The 19392-nt window shown below is 39.1% G+C and overlaps 2 protein-coding genes across 8 annotated transcripts in view; both read right to left on the bottom strand.

The window, feature by feature from the left end:
• Nucleotides 1-2936: 2936 nt before the first annotated feature.
• On the bottom strand, nucleotides 2937-11922 carry MMAA (metabolism of cobalamin associated A). Of its 5 annotated transcripts, none has more exons than XM_063135619.1 (7): nucleotides 11907-11922; nucleotides 7672-8141; nucleotides 7002-7124; nucleotides 6224-6394; nucleotides 5830-5915; nucleotides 4794-4943; nucleotides 2937-3291 (listed from the first exon to the last, which is right to left on the bottom strand). In XM_063135619.1, exons 2-7 carry the CDS (start codon nucleotides 8105-8107, stop codon nucleotides 3004-3006), a joined length of 1254 nt encoding a protein of 417 aa, XP_062991689.1. In that variant the 5' UTR covers nucleotides 8108-8141; nucleotides 11907-11922; the 3' UTR covers nucleotides 2937-3003. The 5 variants fall into 5 exon arrangements, with proteins under 5 accessions (XP_062991689.1, XP_062991688.1, XP_062991687.1 ...); XM_063135618.1 differs by lacking the exon at nucleotides 11907-11922 and adding an exon at nucleotides 9990-10063; XM_063135617.1 differs by lacking the exon at nucleotides 11907-11922 and adding an exon at nucleotides 8515-9260.
• Nucleotides 11923-18123: 6201 nt separating this feature from the next.
• SMAD1 (SMAD family member 1) overlaps nucleotides 18124-19392 on the bottom strand; it is a 113370-nt gene continuing 112101 nt past the window's right edge. For all 3 annotated transcript variants that reach the window (XM_063136369.1, XM_063136370.1, XM_063136367.1), the window contains exon 7: nucleotides 18124-19362. In XM_063136369.1, coding sequence (XP_062992439.1) covers nucleotides 19219-19362 — 144 coding nt within the window. In that variant the 3' untranslated portion in view covers nucleotides 18124-19218. The remainder of the gene's footprint in view (nucleotides 19363-19392) is intronic.

The following is a 19392-nucleotide window of genomic DNA, read 5'->3' as shown; positions in this document are numbered from 1 at the left end:
TATGATTCCTTCCATCATCTACCTGGAATCCCACTTTCCAATTAACCCATTTTTGTGAACCGCCCAGAGAGCATCAGTTATTGGGCGGTATAAAAATGAAATAAATAAAATAGTAATAAATAATAAATAATAAATTACATGTTCCTGTGGGTTTTTTCATGACAACAAACATGCCATGGCTGGTTCTCAAGTTTTACAGCATGCACTGAGTGGAGAACAATGGGTTATTTGTTAAATATCTGAATTATGAATACAACATAGAAGGTAAATGGCATTATGGTTTAACTAATCAACAGTGAGATAAATTGGCGAGAATACATTTGCCTTTCACTCATAAGCATTTTTTCCAGATCAGAACTTAAAACATTTCCATCATGACATGTTGGTGGATGGACTGATGTATAATTTTTATCTCGACCTCCTCAGAAGTGACTCTCCAAAGCATTTCACTGCAATTAAAAATCAATACACAATGTTGATGCTGTACATAAATGGAAATAAGACAACAGGCCCTGCCTTCAAACTCACAAAGAGAAGAAGCATGATGCAAAAAAGAGAGAACAAAGCAAGAGTTGAAAGAAGCCTGAAAAAAGCAAGAGTTGAAAAAAGGCATTTACATCTAACTGGGGCTATCTGATCAGCCCTTACTGGTATTTTCCCTGAGTTGATGGGGATACAACCACCTAGCTGCCCTTATGAGCAACACAGAGCAATGGTAGTGAAACAGGTGGGAGACTTCACTACAAGGGAGAGCTATAACCACTCTTCCTGCAAAATAGGTTGTGCTACATGTCTTCATTTCCTTTTAAAATAACTCTTTTAATAAATTGATATGTTCTCTGATTAAGTCCTGAGATATACCCTTTATTATTTCTAGTTCAAACCAATTTCTTCTCTTAAACCTCCATATTTCATAATTAAGTTCACTATTGCATGTCTCAAATGAAGAAATTGAAACATAGGTGGCCTAATCCCCTCCAATAACTCAATTTCTTCCACAATTAAAATTTCCTCATTATTAAATAAACATGTTTTGATATTGGATGACTTTATCATACTGAAAGGTTCCTATCTAGTAATAGATGCCTCTATTTCTTTTCCAAATCATTTAACGCTAAGGTTTCCTTTCCTTCAACTACCAATGTATTACCTTTCCAAATCCTATTGGGTAGTAGCATCTTTAATCCTTAAAGTCAGAAAAGTTACCCAATTTTGGGGGGTTCTAGTGTTGCAGCAGAGGAACGTCCAATACAAATTGCAGTCTTTGCGTTGCATCCAAGAGTCTTTCTGCCAGCAGAACAGACACAGCTGGCAGATTCAATTTGCCCTTCCGCCAAAGCCCCCAAATCTGCTTGAGGTTTGGGGGACACCCGAGAGCAGATTTGGAAGGTGTGGAGGCAGTCACAGGGAAGAGGGTAAGGAAAACTTCCAGCATGAGCCAAATTCTGCCCACATAACAGTGGATTTTACCCTCTATTATTGTTGCTGCTGGATTAAAATTTAAGAATTTTGAAGATGTGCTCCTTATAACCAACAATATTTCTTCTCTGCATAATCAGGAATAACATTAAAGGGCTTGCAGACGTTGGAGTCAGGACTGCATACAAATTTGGTTTGAATGTCTCTTCTTGTTTCTCTCTTCTTCTATCTCCCCCCACATACATTTTTGGCTGCAATGAGAAAAGCAAACCAGCAAGTATGAGGATACATGTGTAAGGCAAGAGAATAACTGTAGTTGCTACATGAGCAAGTAGAAAGGAAAAGAAAAGAAAGTAAATGGCAGCCCTGGAGAAATAAGGAAGCAATATGCAGAAGGACTACATATATTAAAGGCTGCCCAAGCTTGTATTACAGGAAGTAATGGATTTAGAAAGGACCAGTGTAGATTAGATATAGGGTTTGTGTGGGGGTGGGGAAGGGACTTCCTAATAAGAGCAACACTGATAACATAAGGGCCACACAATAGCAGATCACTCAAACTGCTGTATTTGAAGGAAAAAGCAGATTTTATGAGGGCAGCCCCTCTGCGAGAGATGAATTTGCCAAATGCAGTGTGGCAGCAGCAGTAAAATATTAGGGATAGGGGATGGTTTAGAGCAGTTTCTTGTATTCCTGTGAAAGATCGCTAGCTTGTATTGTGCATAGGTTTCACCCATGTTCTATATAATATCATCATATTTTTACCATTAAGCTGAACTAACACAAAGTTTCTCAACTAGTATTTGGCATTAATTTGTCAAAACACAACTCTAGTATTATACAAGAATCAGGGTCAGCATGCATATAACTGATCCTATGCATGTTTACTTTGAAATAAGGCCATTTGTGGTTATTTCAGCTTTTCCCCATGGACTGAAGCCTTAACATGAACCTAGACCTACAATCTCACTTTCAGGCACACTGATGCAGCAGTGAGGATGCATCATCTGATTACACTAAGTCTTAGAACCAAACTGCTAATGTTCTTACTCAATTGTACAATAACCTGCTAGCACAAAGCAACCCCCCACCTGGTTGTGTAGACAAAAGACTTCAATCACATTTTATTCCAAATAAGTTTAGCGGTGCTGTGTTTAAAAAAAAGTGTTTTGAATTAAAGTTAAAAAGAGAAGCCAATGTCCAATTCACTACTATTTTAATGGCAAATTGTAATCCATGGAATACAAACAGCTGGAAGGTTCTACCAATGAAGATGACCAGACTAGTGCTGATTGTGTGAGCAAAAATGTACACTTGACAATGTACACTGCCAATATTGTCTCTAGTAACCCATGCAAATTAGATAAGAATTGCAAATGACAGTTCCACAGCCGTACAAAGCGCTAGTATGCCATTACAACGGCATACCTAGAAACTTAAATAGGATCAAGTTGTACATACAGCACACTGTTGCTACCAGATCTAGGATGTAAATTCATTGAAGGAAAAACAACTCATGCCTTAGACAATTGTTTTTAATATTCATGTATTTTATATGATCAGCTAAACACATACAGATGAGTTTTAAGGTTTTTCTTTAAAAGCTTTGAGCAACAGGTCTGCAGCCAGACCAGGAGAGAGGATCCCACTGGCAACCTTTTCTTCCAGAAGTGGAATCTGATCTCTCACTGCCAAATGACTCCGGAAATGGTCCAGCATGGTTTCTTGGATTACATTCCACATCCACACTTTTTGCTGTCTCCTTCGTTTGGCGAGCAACTCACCACTTGTAAACATGAGGTCTCTGAATTCTGTCATCTTATCCCATATGTCAGAGATGCCTTCTCCAGTTTTGGCAGAGATCCGCATTACCTATTAGGTTGAGAAGTTTTAGGGTTTTTTAAAGTTACTGGACAACGGGGATACTAGGATTCACCTAAACATAAAATCAGATTCATACTGCAGTTCAGCCTTTAATTGTTTAAAGACAGTACAATAACACAGGTAATCCAAATCCTAATGCTGCACCATCTAAGAAAAAGTCTTAAAAAGAAAAAGAAAGAGACTTAAAACCTTGGGATGGACCATAAGACTCAACGTAATAGTGATAAGTCACTGGTGCATATTTAGAACTATGTGACATTTCCCTTGAAGCTGCCATGGAAACTATAACAGATCCAAAACATGGCTGGCTATCTCTTGATAGGTATGCACATATTACATCTTTTCTGAGACTTCTATTTTGGTTACCAGCCAGTTTCAAGATGTGGGTTTGGCCATTAAATTGAGCCTAAGTGTCTCAGGCTATAATTTTTTTTCTACAACATTCAGATGGACTTTGGCTAATTGTAATGAGGATCCGCTCCAGATATATGATCAGTTTTAGGACCTCTCACTAGGGGTCCTATTTTTGCTGTGAACCCTAAGTTATGGCATTCCCTCAAGAAGTTCAAATGGTGTGATCTCATCTATTTTTGAAAGTAAGTTCTCACTTTTCTATTCCATTGAATTTATGGAAGTTGATTTATTGGTCCATTTTTAGTTGCCTGCTGCTGCTCTTACACACACACACACACATATATGCTTAATAGTTTTAGATGGGAAAACTCTATGGTTTAAATGTTAAACTAAGTTTTATTCTGAGCGAGTAAGATATAGCAACATGGTTAAAAGGATATATTAGCAAAAATTAGAAAGGCAAATATTAATAATCCCAGAAGTTGCTAACAGTTGAGCGGGTGTGTTAAATTTAAGAACGTCTACAGCAGAGAAAGAACGAAAAAACTGTTGCATCTAGCTGTTTTAGCTTACTGTATTTGGACTTGTGGTTCACGGATGTTATTTTGTTTCAGAAGCTCCTGAAGAAGGATCGGGAGATCCGAAACATCGAGATTTTTATACATTAAGTCCATTTACAACAATAAATTTTTTAAAGACTGAAGACATGTAGCAAAAAACAACAACCCTTTTTCTATTTCCCAACACTAGAGACTATCTCTTCTTTTTCATTGGATTCGCATAGTGTTTTTTCTCTCCTTCATTTTGACGGGTATTTTTAATTGACCAATAGTCTACAAATTCTGTATGAATGTTCAGCAATTATGGGCCCAAACAGGAATATAGTGTAAACCAATGCATGCATTTCCTGGACCAGCTTCCAACAATGAAACCAAGACTACGTTTATGATTTCACACACAAATTAAGGAACTATATTTAGTTATATCTATTTCCACAACAAAATGTGGAAGTGTTAAGAGACATAAAGTTAGTGCTTTTGACAGATATAGTAATTTCTATAACATTAACATTCTCCAACCAGTACTCTTATTTTTCCCGATCGAAAGGAAGAAAAGATTATTTTGGATATACCAACCTTTGGTCTCCAAACCTTTGAGCGCTTACGGAGTAATTTCAGAGCACTGACATATTCTGCTTGAATTCTTCGTGCTGGCACAATGAGATCCCCATCAGCTTTGGTTACAGCAACAAGATCTGCCATCTCAATTATACCTCGTTTGATACCCTGAAAAGAACAAGGGAAGAGAAGAGTGAACTCAGAGACACTGATTATAACTAATTATAATCTCCTTCAGACAGCCACCAAGCATTATTGAAATAAAGCCACTTGCTTTTGAATGATCCTTCCCCATAAAGGCTCTAGTAGCAGATAATTGAAGAGGTGTAGTGTATAGTGGGAGACTTCACTAGTATTTCCTGATTCTTGTAGATATCTGCTATGAAACATTTACACCTTCAGGGATGTATAGGCAAGATTAATGTTTTATCAGATGGTAAAACAATGCTAATACACGTTAGCAAAGGATTTCAAAGGAAGAACTAGTATCCCTTTAAAGTAGAAATGGACCAGGTCAAACTTCAGGCATACACAGAAATAACTCATAGCCTCAACTGTACTACTATAAAATTAGAATAAGAGTTACTTGTCTCCAGAGAATTTTATTTAGAATATTGTTTATTTTATTGAGTGCTCATTGAGCAGAGGGCAAACTACAATAAAATAAACTACAAAAAGCCATACAGCATATGCTATACAATCGAATCAAGGAATAATAATAAATCAGAGAGCAGCATTAACTACTAAAAGGGTGGTTCAAAGGGCAAACAAGATAATTATTGGAAAACACTTTGCATACGGATCACACGCACACAAAACCATTAATACAAATGCTTAAACGTTGCCCAGTTCAATTTGAATTGTGGTGGATTTTAAGAAATGTAAGATGGCTAACAATACAACATCTCATTTTCAAATCAGTAAATGTTGGCAGAATTGACAACGTTTTGTTGTTCAGTTCTGGTAGAACAGGAGGACAAGGGATACTTCTGAAAACTTCCAATGGCTATAGATATATGAAGCTTAGACTTTTTGCCAAATGCAGCATCAGTACCTGCAATTCGTCTCCTCCTGCTGGTGGCAGCAGCAATACAAACATATCAACCATATCAGCAACAGCAAACTCTGACTGGCCCACACCTGAGAATTAAAAGCAGAAATTGACCACTCATTTCAAACACCCAAGTGGCAAAATGCATTTGCCAAATATAGGACAGACCTTTCCAGAAGAGATGTGCATGCAGATTCAATTGCACTAAATTGTCTCAATGGAGCATTATGGTGGCACACTTTCTTCTAGAAGCATTTTAGTATACAGCAGCACTGATTTAGGTGCACGTGAAACTTGGGATATCTCCTGTTCTAGGCCCAATTAGAGGTCAAGACAGATAATGAACGATGTTATTATGGAAACCAGGCTGCACAGAAATTAGGAGAGTTTCACTGACCTACTGTTTCCACAAGAACGATGTCATAGCCTCCTCCTTCACACAACAGAATGGCTTCATTTGTGGTCCGTGTCACACCGCCCAGAGTTCCTCTGGTTGGAGATGGTCTGATGTAAGCATTCATATCTCTTGACAAGTCGGTCATTCGTGTTTTATCTCCCAAGAGTGAGCCTGAAGTATAGAGTTGCACAACAGCTGAGACATTCAAGCATAAGAGACTTTTGCCCAAGACACACGCTTATTCTTCTAAAAGAACTAAGCTGAAGAGGGTACCCGTTCTATAAGAGCTACTTGTACAAGATACCACTGCTGGCCATGGAAGGTGCCTCAACTCAATTTGGGGCAATTCTCCTTCCCAGCAATCCCTGCATCACATCCCACATTGTTCAAAGACCCGACCCTCCAGAGAGACTTTTACATGGAAGAAATCAACCCCAGGGGGAGGAGGGAACAGGATAATTCCCTTCCATGAACTTCCATCCATTTACAGTTCTTTAGATACAAGCCAGTATCTGTAAAACTGTTGAAGAATTTTATGTCTGTTTTCCAATTTTGTTACCATCTTTATTGATCTTTTAGGATGAGACATGCTAATCATTTAATAAAAATAGTAACGGTGAAAGCATCTATACACATTTACTCAGGTGTAAGTCCCACTGTTTTCAATGCAGCTTAATCCCACATAAGTGGGCACAAGCTTGCAGGCCAAATTCATGTTCCTAGAACTGGCACGGTGAGGTACATGAGAGAGGAGTAGTGCTTTCTTAGACATACTCACCACCACTAGTGCTAGAGGAAGGATCTACTGCCAGGACAGACACTTTGTGTCCTCTTTCGGTGAGCATTTTCCCAAAGCACTCGATAAAAGTTGATTTCCCAGCACCAGGGGGGCCAGACAATCCTGAGTAGCAGCATAAAAATCTTGATTCTAGTACAACATGCAATCAAATTTATCTGTATGTTATGCAACCCCCCGCCCCAAGTTAAGCATTTCTGATATACACTGACATAAACCCAATTAATGTATTTGTGGCCAATATTCCGTGCTCTGTTCTTAATTATCACTCTTTTCTCTCAACTTACAAATGTCCTTATAAGATGTGTGTCTTTTTTAATGTGTACATTACCCAATAACAATTCATACTCTATATAACATCTTTATCTGAAAGCATCATTTGCTCTTCCTAAAACAACCCAAGTTTGGGTTGTTCAACTTTTTGTTACAGTACAAGCATGTTATATATAAGCATGTTTTATAGAAATTAAAATTTAATTTACTGCAGTTAAAAAACAACAGCTAGCACACTAAATAGCATTCAAGGGGAAATGAGGCAGTTAAAATGGAGCAATTAACTTTAGAATTAAACAAAACATATTTCCTAAAAAAAATGCAATGAAGGCAATTTAAATCAGAATAGTTATAACTGCACAAACAAAAGGCAACTGACCCACTCTAAAGGCTAGTGGTTTTCCTTTATTTAACTGTTCTTGTTCTCTGTGGTAGGATAGTACCTTCTGAAGAAGCACCTGTGCAATCTCCTTCTTCCTGCTGTGTGTGGATTCTATGAGAGTAATAGCTTCTGCTAAACAGGCCCTGTGTCCTTGAATTAGTCCACTGTACAGTTTGTGTAGAAGTCTTTGCTCCTTGTCAGACAGCTCCCGTGTCTGCTGTTCTAATGTTGCTGGACAACATAGGCCAGTGTTCAAGCCCTTTAAAAATATCATCCTCTTTGAACAACACAGTTGCAGTGAATTAACCTGTTGGTCATATGGAAACAAAGATCCAAGGCTGGACCTCCACGAGAAACAGTTCCAAGACAGTTTCCTAATATTCTTATGAAAACGATGGAGAGGAAATCGCAGCAGCAGTGATGATCCATTCATTTTGTCTTGAGTCAGAGAAATCTGTTTTTACAGCCTAATAAGAGAAGAAAAATGCGTAGTATTTCCACATTTTATTTTCAGTTATAAAATAGCAATATACAAGACCACTGTTTCTGGTCAACTCACGAAATATATGTTTAGCCACATATAACATGTGGCTATTTGTTTATGTAGCACATAACAGAAGCATAACAGCTGACTTTCCTATTTTTTTTATTTAATTATTTCATTTCTATACTGTCCAATAGCTGAAGCTCTTTTCTAGGAAAAGCCAGCTTTGTGAAGTGCATTTAAAGTAGCAAAGAGAGGCAGAGAAAGTGGTAAGCATCCCCTTGACTTCTCACCACATGTAATATGAACTGAAGCCCTTACGCATTTTACCATTTCTACCAATCTATCCCACAAACCTTAAATTTCAGGTCCACATATCCAGAATTCACTTGTCAGCCTGCAGAATTTCCAAATCACATAGATCAGTTCTACTTCAGTTACTGAACTGCTAGAAATTTAAAACAAAACTAGAGAGGTAGTGTCTACCTGGGTATAAGCAAAAACAGTACAGTAGTAAGTTACAAATTGGCCCCTGTTCATGTGAATTTTGTACTGAGTTAATGTACTGTCCATTTGAACAGCCCTAACACTCCCAGAAGCATCTGGTTGGCTACTGTAGGAAACAGGATGTAGACTAGACAGGCCTTTGGGCTGACCTACTAGGGCTTAGAATGAATGGTCTACAGACCTAAACATGGGAGCCAAATGAGTGCTTCCTATATTAAAACATGCTGTTTGAATTTCTACAGTAAAGTATTAGCATAATACACAGATGGAGCAACATATATATGTTGCGCCCTTTAGTAGATGGGCTATTAGTTCCATTTTTCAACTCTCCCGCGTGCTCAAATTCTAACAAAATTAGAAAAAGAACTGCATTTTTTCTTATCTACTACTCTGAAAATATTTTGGATCCAAATGTTTACTTGGAAGTAAGTCCCATGGAATCAATGGAACCTATATCTGAGAAAACTTATTTAGGAATGGGGTGTAAGGATTCTAAAACGAGGTTGAACATTCCAAGAGGAACACTTATCCAGGCATTTTCCTGCTAAACAGATGTATTATAACAAAGTCATAATACAATACTAAGGATGCTAAATTAAAATGAATGAATAAATAAATAAATATCTTTTTAAAAAGAAAACCACAGCTCAATGGAGGCTCAGACAACCACATATCTATGTGGCCACATAGAACACCTACGATTTTGAACATTAACTTTGACAGATGCTTCCAAAAGCAAACTAAGATTTACATTTCAACACTTCAGTGAACACTTTTTTTAAAAAAAATCAAGATCTGAACAGCTGCAACTCCTACTGGCTTCATAAAAAGTTAGATTTGGGCCTCCCTTTGAAGATCATAAACAAAACTACTTCAGTTTCAAACACTAAAAGGTCTAATCTTAAAAAGGACTTCTCAACAAGTAGACATTTACACTTTAAACTGAACAGATACTTCATGCTAGGCTCTAAATACAGATGTTACACACCGTTAATATTTTCATGGTCCAGCATTATGAATTACATTTTAATTCTATTTGCCAGAGAAGGGCTGAGGAGAATCTCTTTACATATAATTTGTTGCAAGTAATACGTACATAATAATATGCACATAATACAGATAACATATACAAATACCAGGATTTCACAATTATGCTTCCAATAGCACAATCCTAACAAGACTTACTCAGAAGTAAGTCACATCAGTTTCAATGGGGCTTAATCCCAGATAAGTGTGCATAGGATTGCAGCCCCAAGCACAGTAAAATACATATTCTAGTATAGTACGCTAACATCGACGTGGAGCTTTACTAACGTAGTTTTACCTTGGCCAACGATTATTTGCACAGTGAAAGGGCAGGGAACTGATCCTCATTAACAGCACAGCGACACAGCCCACCACTGTTAACACACCAACCCGCCCCCGCCTCCCCGCAAACTGAAACCCGGACAGCCGCTGCTTTGAGAGCTACGCTTCCACAACAAGGAAGTGACCTACTACCCTTCTCCGAATCTTTTTCATCCGGGACACGCCAAAGCACGCAAACTGAACCACAACCTGGTCTTGCCCTGATCCCCGCCCCTCAGGCTCGGTGACAATGTCTTTGACTGCGCCTGCGCAAAATCCAGACCGCTGTAGTGGGTGGAGGAAAACAGCGCTGCTGCGACACAGACAAAGGCGGCATCTATTGTCGTTCGCAGGATGCCCATAAATCTAACCAATTTTTTTTAGGACAGTTCTTTTGTCTGCACACACCAGGATTTCCTGGTGGGTGCGTGGGTGGGTTTTATTTCTAATCGTTGCATGCCTCTCGTTAGAATAGGAACAACTTAATTGCTGCTTGAATAATACAGTGCAGAAGTCCAAAAGTTTAAGTAAAAACTGCAATTCTTTTGAACACAGTTTCTTGTGAAGAAACATTAAAAAAAAAACATTGAGCGCTTTATAAAAATTACCCTGCAAAAGTTTCTTCTGGGAACATTTCAAATTTTAAGGAAGTTGTTATGGGCACATCTAGGGTGACCATATGAAAAAGAGGACAGGGCTCCTGTAACTTTAACAGTTGTATTGAAAAAGGAATTTCAGCAGGTGTCATTTGTACACATGCAGCACCTGGTGAAATTCCCTCATCACAACAGTTAAAGCTGGGAGCCTCTTTCGTATCTGGTCAAGAGAGCAGGGCTCCTGCACCTTAAACTGTTGTGACGAAGAGGGAATTTCAGCAGGTGCTGTATATCTACAAATGACACCTGCTGAAATTACCCTTTCTATGCAACTGTTAAAGATACAGGAGCCCAGTCCTCCTTTTCATATGGTCACCCTCGGCACACCCAATACCGGTGTTCATCTGTCCCTCCTCCCTTAGTCTGCAATCCTACGCACAAGTGCATTAGAATAAATTCCATTTAACTTAATGAGACTTACTTCTGAGTAGGCCTACAGAGGATAGCTCATATCCCCCCACCCCTTTGTCTGTCTCTCGTGCAGACACCTGCTCTTTGTGGGGTGGGGTGGGGATGTGTAAGTGGAAGAACTTCTACAGGTGTAAAGGGCGGGGGAGCTGCAGAAAGATCAAAAGTGGGGAGGGAAGAAAAACATCAAGCTGAGAAAATGGAGAATAAAGACGAAAGCGGGAAGCAGAAAAGGGGAAAACCGAAACGGAAAGAAGTGAGGAAATCTGGAAAGCTCCCGCTGAAAAAGCAAACAGGGCAAAAGGCGGCAAAGGACAGCCCCCAAAGCAAAGGGTTTCTACTACACCAAGACGTTACAAGGTAAGGATAAAGGAAACTGTTCTGAAGTGAGAGGAATAAACTGGGCGCGTTTGCAGCAGAGCCAAGACGCCGCTCTAACGGCCAGCCTCTCTCTATACGACAGGGCTGTGCGACTATTTAACGAGTCAGCGCCGTCCGAACCTCTTCAGCCACCCCGAGGCGCCTGCCGGACAGAGTGCTTCCCCCTGGCAGCAGCTCGTCCTTTGACCCCAACGCCCCCTCTCTCTCCCCCCCCCCGGTCTAGCGCCGACCTTTGCCTTTCCAGCCTGTGAAGGGACTTAGGGATGTGCCCTGTGCGGTGGGCTCGCGCGGGCAGCAGCTGACGGCAAGGCGCAGACGCCACGGGGTCTTTCGCCGTGTTCCCTCCTGGCCCGCCTTCTTTTCTAGGCGCCCTGGCCCCCCGCGGCAAAAGCCCCCTTCTCTCGGCTCCTATCAAGCCCTCACTATAGTTACCGCAGGCGCGCACATACCATTCTCCCCAGCCTAAAGTTTGTAAAGCACCGCACTTCGCTTCCGCTTCCTGTGCCAAGCTGGGGGACCGGCTGTGTTCGTTGGTGCTGAGCTTCCACAAAGGGGGAATTTTCCTGTAACGGGGCAGAGAATAGAGGGAAGCAATGCAGACCCTCACGGATGCTGTGAGAGATATTTACGGGCGCCGCGTTGGAGACCTGTGGTCTACAGCAACTCTGCAATGTAATCTGCTGTTTTTATCTCTACAACTGGAGTGGGGAATTGAACCTGATTGATTGATGATAATCTTATAATGCAGAGGTGGGCAGCTTGTGGCTCTCCAGACCTTATTGGACTGCAACTTCCATTATATCTCACCTTTGATTATGCTGGCTAGGGCCCATGGGAGTTGCAGCCCCAACAACCTCTGCAGAATCACAAGTAGCCCAGCTCTAAAGTCCACTGTTTGCATTCTTATATTGCAAGTAGGGGCCGGGAGGAGGTGAGACAAGACGTACTTTAAAATAACTCGGTAATACACATAGCACTATGAATTCCTACATATGACAAATTGGGGATTAAAATCAGGTTGTATTGTGATCTCTACTTTTCTGATAGGGCTGAATTTCCATGTATATTACAGATAGATATTTCAAGTTAACTTGTTTTGCTAGCAATATCCATGGGTCTGAGGGTGAAGACAATCATAAATCTCTATTTGGCTTAGTTCTTCATATGCCCTCCCTGAAAAACAGTACAGGTTTGGGTATCTGTCAAACTTCCACAGTGAAGACCTAGTCTAATAGTTAATTCAGCTTTTCTGTAATTATCCAGTGCTCCTTTAGCAATGCTTTTGCACTTTTGACATCCAACAGTCCAACTGTATCCTTGGCTTGGTTCTGATGTATTTGAAGATATTTTTATTGATTGATATGCATAAGATTGCACTGTACTTGACTACAAGTGTCGTTAAGACTAACAGTGCAATCCTATGCATGTCCACTCAGAAATAAGTGCATCTGAATTCTGTAGGATTACTCTGATGTGAGTGTATATAGGATTGCAGCCAACATCCGATTGAACTCGATGGGATTTACTTTTGAGAATAGCTATAATAGGCTGCAATCAAACAGAAAAATCTTGGAAGAGAAGTGTATTAACACAGAGGTCAGTTCTTTACCCAAGGCCACAATGGCTTTTTAAAATCTAAAAGTAATATTCATTTTTACCACTTGATGGTGCTTGAAAGCAATTGACATTCTCACCTGCTGAAAGGCATAACCTGTTTTTGCTATTTAAGGTCAAATTCCACCTACTGTTTTGAGGCTTGTAATTTGAAATGGACTCATTAAGAATAAGACTGAAAATCATTGCAAGCTTTCTTCCTAGGTTTTGTTTATTTATTTATTTAAAACATTTATATCCCACCCTATATCAATAAGATCTCAGGGTGGCGTACAGATAAAAGCATACGGTATAAATGTCCATGGCTCATGCAAGGCCCAACTTCTTTCTTGCATATTAAATCCCTCCTCCTGAGCAGAGATTCATGTTGTTGTATTTCTTTGTCAAATAGGTTTCCTATGTCCTGCACAGCAGGCATACATTCTGCCAAGGAAGCTTGCCCCATCATAGCATCTTCTATTCTGTTTAACATTTTTAAGTGTTTTATTGATGTTTTAATATACTGCCAGAACGGTGCTTGCATTCTCCACGCCCTCTAGTACAGCAGAGTTAATAGCAGATGCACACAATTTTTATCACGTTATAACCAACTGATGAATTATATTTACTTAGAACGGCACAGCTGGTGGAGCTTGGTGCACCTCAAATGTATGTATTATTTGTTTATTTATTACTTTTTTATACTGCCGCATAGCCAAAGCTCTCTGGGCGGTTCACAAAAAAAAGTACACATCTGAAAGTATTATGCTTGGCATAGTTTGTGGTGGCTCTACAAAGCACAACTGGAGGGTAAGTGCCCTTATAGCATACATCTCATTGGCTAATGCTGTCCTGTGTTATTAAGACTATAAAAAAATCTTGAGCAAAGGAGACACCCTTTTATGGGAGCTGCATACCAAGGGGAAGACACGTTGCTGTCTGCGATGTGGGTCCCAGCCAAATTAGCTTTAAAGTAAAAACTTAGAACAATGGCTGTTCACATGACATGACAGTCCACTGTAGGTTATTTAACCCATGGTGAGGCTGCGCTGTGTGCAGCCACCATTTTGAATATGCAACTCTTGCATTCAACTCTTCAAGAGTTGAATATGCAACTCTTGCTGGATTCGCATGACACAACCCGAGTGGTAGTAATACGTCACTTATGAAATTGAGAAATACTTCACCATTTGTATCCAAATACCCTGAGCACATAATAGTATGGTAACTAGTATGTAGCTAGTTTGTAGAAAATTAACTGTGACTGTCTTTATCTATTATTTGTTTTTGTTGACAGAGTGGAAAGCTAAGCAAAGAGCTAGACTTAGCCATCATATGAGAACAAGGCCAAATGAAGTGGACAAAGCGTGCATATGCAACCTCGTGCCCATGTCTCTTTATGGGTTAAATAAGCTTTGGTGTGTCATCCAAACCTGGTCAATATTTATCTACTAGTTAGTGTGCTGCAAACTTTTGTTTTCCAACAGTGAGTACTTGCAATTAACTTTACTCCCCCAAAAGTGAAAGCTGAGTCTTTATAAACTTTATAAATAATACTGAATTGCTTTACTGGTTGCACTTTCCAATATGTATAGGGAACCTCATCTTATAAGTCACATAAACTGAATTAAAATGCAAAATACCTTTTTAACAAGAAATTTTATTTGTGATAAGGACTTTCTCTGAAGGAGTCTTGGGAAGAGGACAGATAACTAATCTTAAAAAAAGGTGTGATCAGTTAGCCTGCAGTGATATTCAATACTTATCAATTACTTTATGTTTCATAAATTGAAAAAGTTACAGCTTTTGCCTACAATGATTCACATTCAGCTGCGTGCTGTTAAAAAGCTATCATCATGTTAAACCCACATTCAGGTCTACTTATTTTTATGATCAGTTTTATTATTACCAGTAGAAAAGCAGACCTGTTGAGTTGTTGCTCTAGATCAAATATCCTATTTCTGCTTGTCAGCAGTAAGCAGGAATGTCTGTTTATTTTATTAAAAATCTATTCACATTAGCTTGCTTTTTCTGCTGATACCATAGGTTGTGTAATACTTCTGCTGTCAGATATGAAAAACAGAATTCCCTTTGTAAATTCTAGTTTTTCCTTTCCTCGTCACCCCCACAAAATTTGGCAAGTCCTCCAAACGCTTGGCCGTTTCACCTATACTACATAAGAAAAGCATCCCACAGATTTTCACCAAAGGAGCAATTGCTTATGGAAGTCTTGATAATCTTCAGAGTATCCATAGAAACTTAATGTAGCAGGTCCAGAATGAATAGTAAAAAAAGTAGTTCTCTGTAAATCAGCAGTGAAGGCAACAAAGAGTCTTGTGGTTCCTTAAAGACCCAACTTCAGCAGATGAATGAAATTTTATCCTGAGTTGGCAGTATTGGGTGTGTGTGTGTGTGTGTGTGTGTGTGTGTGTGTAGAGAGAGTTGTAAACAATGTTGTTAAAATGACAAGACACACAAAACAGTCTGCCACAATTCAATGTATGCAAAATAAGCATAGTGACCATTCGCTAAAGAATGTGTTAAGCAAATTAATACCTGTAATGAGAGCCACTGTGGTGTAGTAGTATTGGACTAGGACTCGGGAGGTCTGAGTTCTTGTCTTCACTCAGCCATGAAGGCCACTGGGTGGCTTTGGGCCAGTCACTGACTGTTATAAATAAATGGGACAGGAAGCCACTTTCTCTATTCAAGTCCAAATAGATTGATTCAGCCATTATTAATTCTAATTACATGTCATCATTAATTCTAATTAATCTATTTCAGGCTAGAGTATCCTTTCAAAATTCCTCTGTTGGAGAATAGCAAATTTTAAGTCAGCAGCAGAGTGTCCAAGGACACTGAAATGGTCTACTGGTTTCTGAATTTTTGATATACTGTGGAATTCATTGCCACTGGATTTTGCAAGAACTACTGCTAGTTAGCTTTAAGAAAAAAGTTAGCTATGTTCAAAGATAGGACTTTCATTTCTGGATAAGGAATTGAAGGAGCAAGTGGGAGAAAGTATGTGGAAAGTGATAGTTACCCACAATAGCGGCAAGCAAACACTGGGGTTATCTGTCCTGAAATTAGTCCTGTTTTAACTTATTCACAAATGATTTGGAATCAAGAGGTGAGCTAGCCAAGTTTATAAATTACACCACTCAAAATGGTGAAGACCCAAGAAGCTCTGAAAGAATCATACCAAACTGGGTGGAATGGTTAACAAAATGGCCAGTTAGGTTCAGTGTAACCAACTGTAAAGTGTTCAAGCAAACCTCTTTGCACATATACACTGAAATGGACAGCTCAATTATTATTATTTTATTATTATTATTATTTATTTATATAGCACCATCAATGTACATGGTGCTGTACAATGAATCATCAACTCAAATGTGTAGTGGTGATTTTTTTTTAAAAAAAAAAAAGGGGGGGCTTTTTAGTGTACAAAAACAAGCAGCAGCAAATTGGGGAGAAATCAGTAATAATATCCCACCCACCCCATTCTTCCATAAACAGTTGAAGCAGAAACCTGTATTACATTGATTTGCAGTACATTCAAGGGAGGAAAATCACATGACCCTGCTTCACACAATGGACTGTGTATGGAAATTCAGTGCCACACAATGGGGCCATGACTACTAGTTAGAAAGGGGTAAAATAAATAAAAATCAAAGTCTATCAGTATCTATTAGTTGTGATCACCAACTTGAATTTCCATGTTCAGAGGCATACCAGATTCCTTTTTTGTCAAGGGGTAGGGACAGCTGGGGGTTGTTGTCATCATCTCCTGCTTGTAGACTACCTCGAAGTATCTAGTGGCCACTGGGAACCCCTGACATTTTTGTTGGTTCTGCAGAGCTCTTTCTTATCATTAGTTATTAGTTGCAGAAGCTAGGTGGAGAGCCTCCACACACTCAGATGTAATTATTAGATGCTGAGGACAGACAGGGAAAGAGCTTTGCTAAGCTTTTGTTGCAGGATTGGCCATTGTCAGAGTTCTTTGATCCAGTATGACCATCCTTGTAATCTTACAGCATAAGGGACTTTTGAGTACCAGGACTTCCTCAAATAGAGGCTCTGATTGCATATTCACACTGTTACGTGTGTTTTCTATTTGGTAGAGTTCACCTGCTTATGGGCTGTTCTCATCACAACACTTTGCCACTAGAAATGATCTCAGAATATCAACTATGCTTCTAAACTTAATTTTACTAAGATAAACTACCAACACACACCCAGTACTATACTATTTTAAAAGGTCGCCTGCAAGACTTATGAAGAACAGATTAAAAAAACTGTTTTCCCAAAACAGGATTCTGGAATGTAATAAGATGCTTTCCATATCATGGAATAGAAATGTGGCTGCTTTCAGGATTCCGATGCATCCCAAACACCCCATACATTCTTTGAGTGGGGGATGAGATATGCTCTTTGGACTTAACATTCCAGTTCCCAGAACTCCCAGTTAAGAGATCCTCCAAGGAAAAATGTCTGACCAACAACTTGTAGAAGTTGGTTTAAGACAGCTTAGTGTAAACTGGGGCTGATGCCACTATTACACCAATTTGATTTAAGGGTGAAAGTCATATCTTTAGAATTATGTAACCTCTAATGTATTGTGTGTGTGTGTGCGCGCCCACTTCACTGTATGAGTATAATAATCTTGTTGCTGCATACATTTCTTAATCTTAGAGCAGTGAACTTTGGACCACTGTATATACCAACTTCATACATTGTGGTTTTCAAACAGTTAAAATGAATATGAACACCAAGCAATGTGGGATGGTAACATGAACATAAATAAGATCTCTGGAAAAGTTCTAAAGAATCGTTTCTCAATAAGTCCAGCTATATGAAATTGGCAAGGCATCTTAAGACTTTTTTTAATGTTAAAGGAGGCGTAAAGGACGGTTTTGGTATTGCTTCTACTTCCATGCTGACCGTGGTTGTGTATTAGTTCCAGCTAAACATCTCTCCTCTCACAAGAAACTGTTTTCAGCAATTGGAATTCATTTATATCACATAAGTATTTTACAGCATGACATGAAGAAAAATATGCACAAAAGATAGTTTTAATCAAAGTAAGCAATACGTTTATTTGAACTTCAGTAGAGATGAACCACTAAGTTTTGGAATAAAAAAATACTGAAAAAGTACTACAGCTTGAATGAATATAAAAAACATTAGCAGAAAGAAAACAATTTAAATGGTAAAAAAAAATAACCTTTTAAGTCTGAAACACTTGAGTAAGTCCTCCCAACATGTGCTAACATCTGCTAAGTTGGCAAAACACAAAGCTCTTATAAAATGAAACAGCTACTTCCGTTATGTGAACTGCATAAAACTGCGCAATCTTTAAAAGGCTGTACAATTTTGTCTTGAAATATACAGACCTTGCAGTACACGACAAAAGCATTTATTGACCCACCCTTGCTCTGTGAAGCTGTGGATGGGCAGAAATATATCAGTTAGTAGTAAGATGAAGCCACTATAAAAATGAAATGCACACAGCAAGACTTGGACTTGTTTAACAAGCTATGTTTACAGTATAATTCTACCTGTCCATGTCAGCTTCCCTTCCCACCCGCCTCCCCTCAACTATCTAATTTCTTTAGGCTAGTCCATCTCTAACTTCCAAATACACTGTACATACATTTAGCAAAGAGCATACCTAAAATTCTTGCAGCAGTATGGTCAGTACACAGTTTCAGAAGATTACACAAAAGCCTTAATTTTTCCACCGGGATAACAACTATTACCAAGACCAATGGCTTTCAAATATCATTAAAAGTTTGTTAAGAGAGAACAAGTGTAGCCATCAACTTTTGGTATTCCTTCCAGAACACAATGGATGTTCAGCACAAGGGGATCTTAGTGTGCTAGATAAGATTGGTTGAGAACAGTGTACAGATTACACTGCCTTGGTCATCCCTAGCTATTACACACTGCCCTGCATAAAGATTTGAAAGAGATTATTACTATGTAAACTAAAAATTCTTGATACCAACTACTTAGTAACGGGTTTTTTTCCTGATCTAACAGTTGGTCACAGAAGTCAAGTATAATAAAGGCCGCTGCCAGTTTTGTACATGTGTCTGACTCATACATCCTTCAAGTACATGCAAGGCTCAATAGTGTCTGAAGTGTAGCTGCTTGGAATCCTTTTTAAGACACAGAAGAGATTGGGTTATGGGGAGAGCCCATCTGTGTAAGAACTTTATCCAGCCACTGAAGAGGACCATGCAAGTGGATCTCAATCCAGCATGGCGTGCTTGTGACATCTTGCCGATGATATTCTGCTCCCCAGCCCTAGAAACAGAGAAGCAGGAATGTTAAGAG

This window comes from Elgaria multicarinata, chromosome 10 (assembly GCF_023053635.1).
Source record: "Elgaria multicarinata webbii isolate HBS135686 ecotype San Diego chromosome 10, rElgMul1.1.pri, whole genome shotgun sequence".
Lineage (NCBI taxonomy): Eukaryota > Metazoa > Chordata > Lepidosauria > Squamata > Anguidae > Elgaria > Elgaria multicarinata.
Note: the sequence above shows the minus strand (reverse complement) of the source record. Positions and strands in the feature narration are given on the sequence as shown.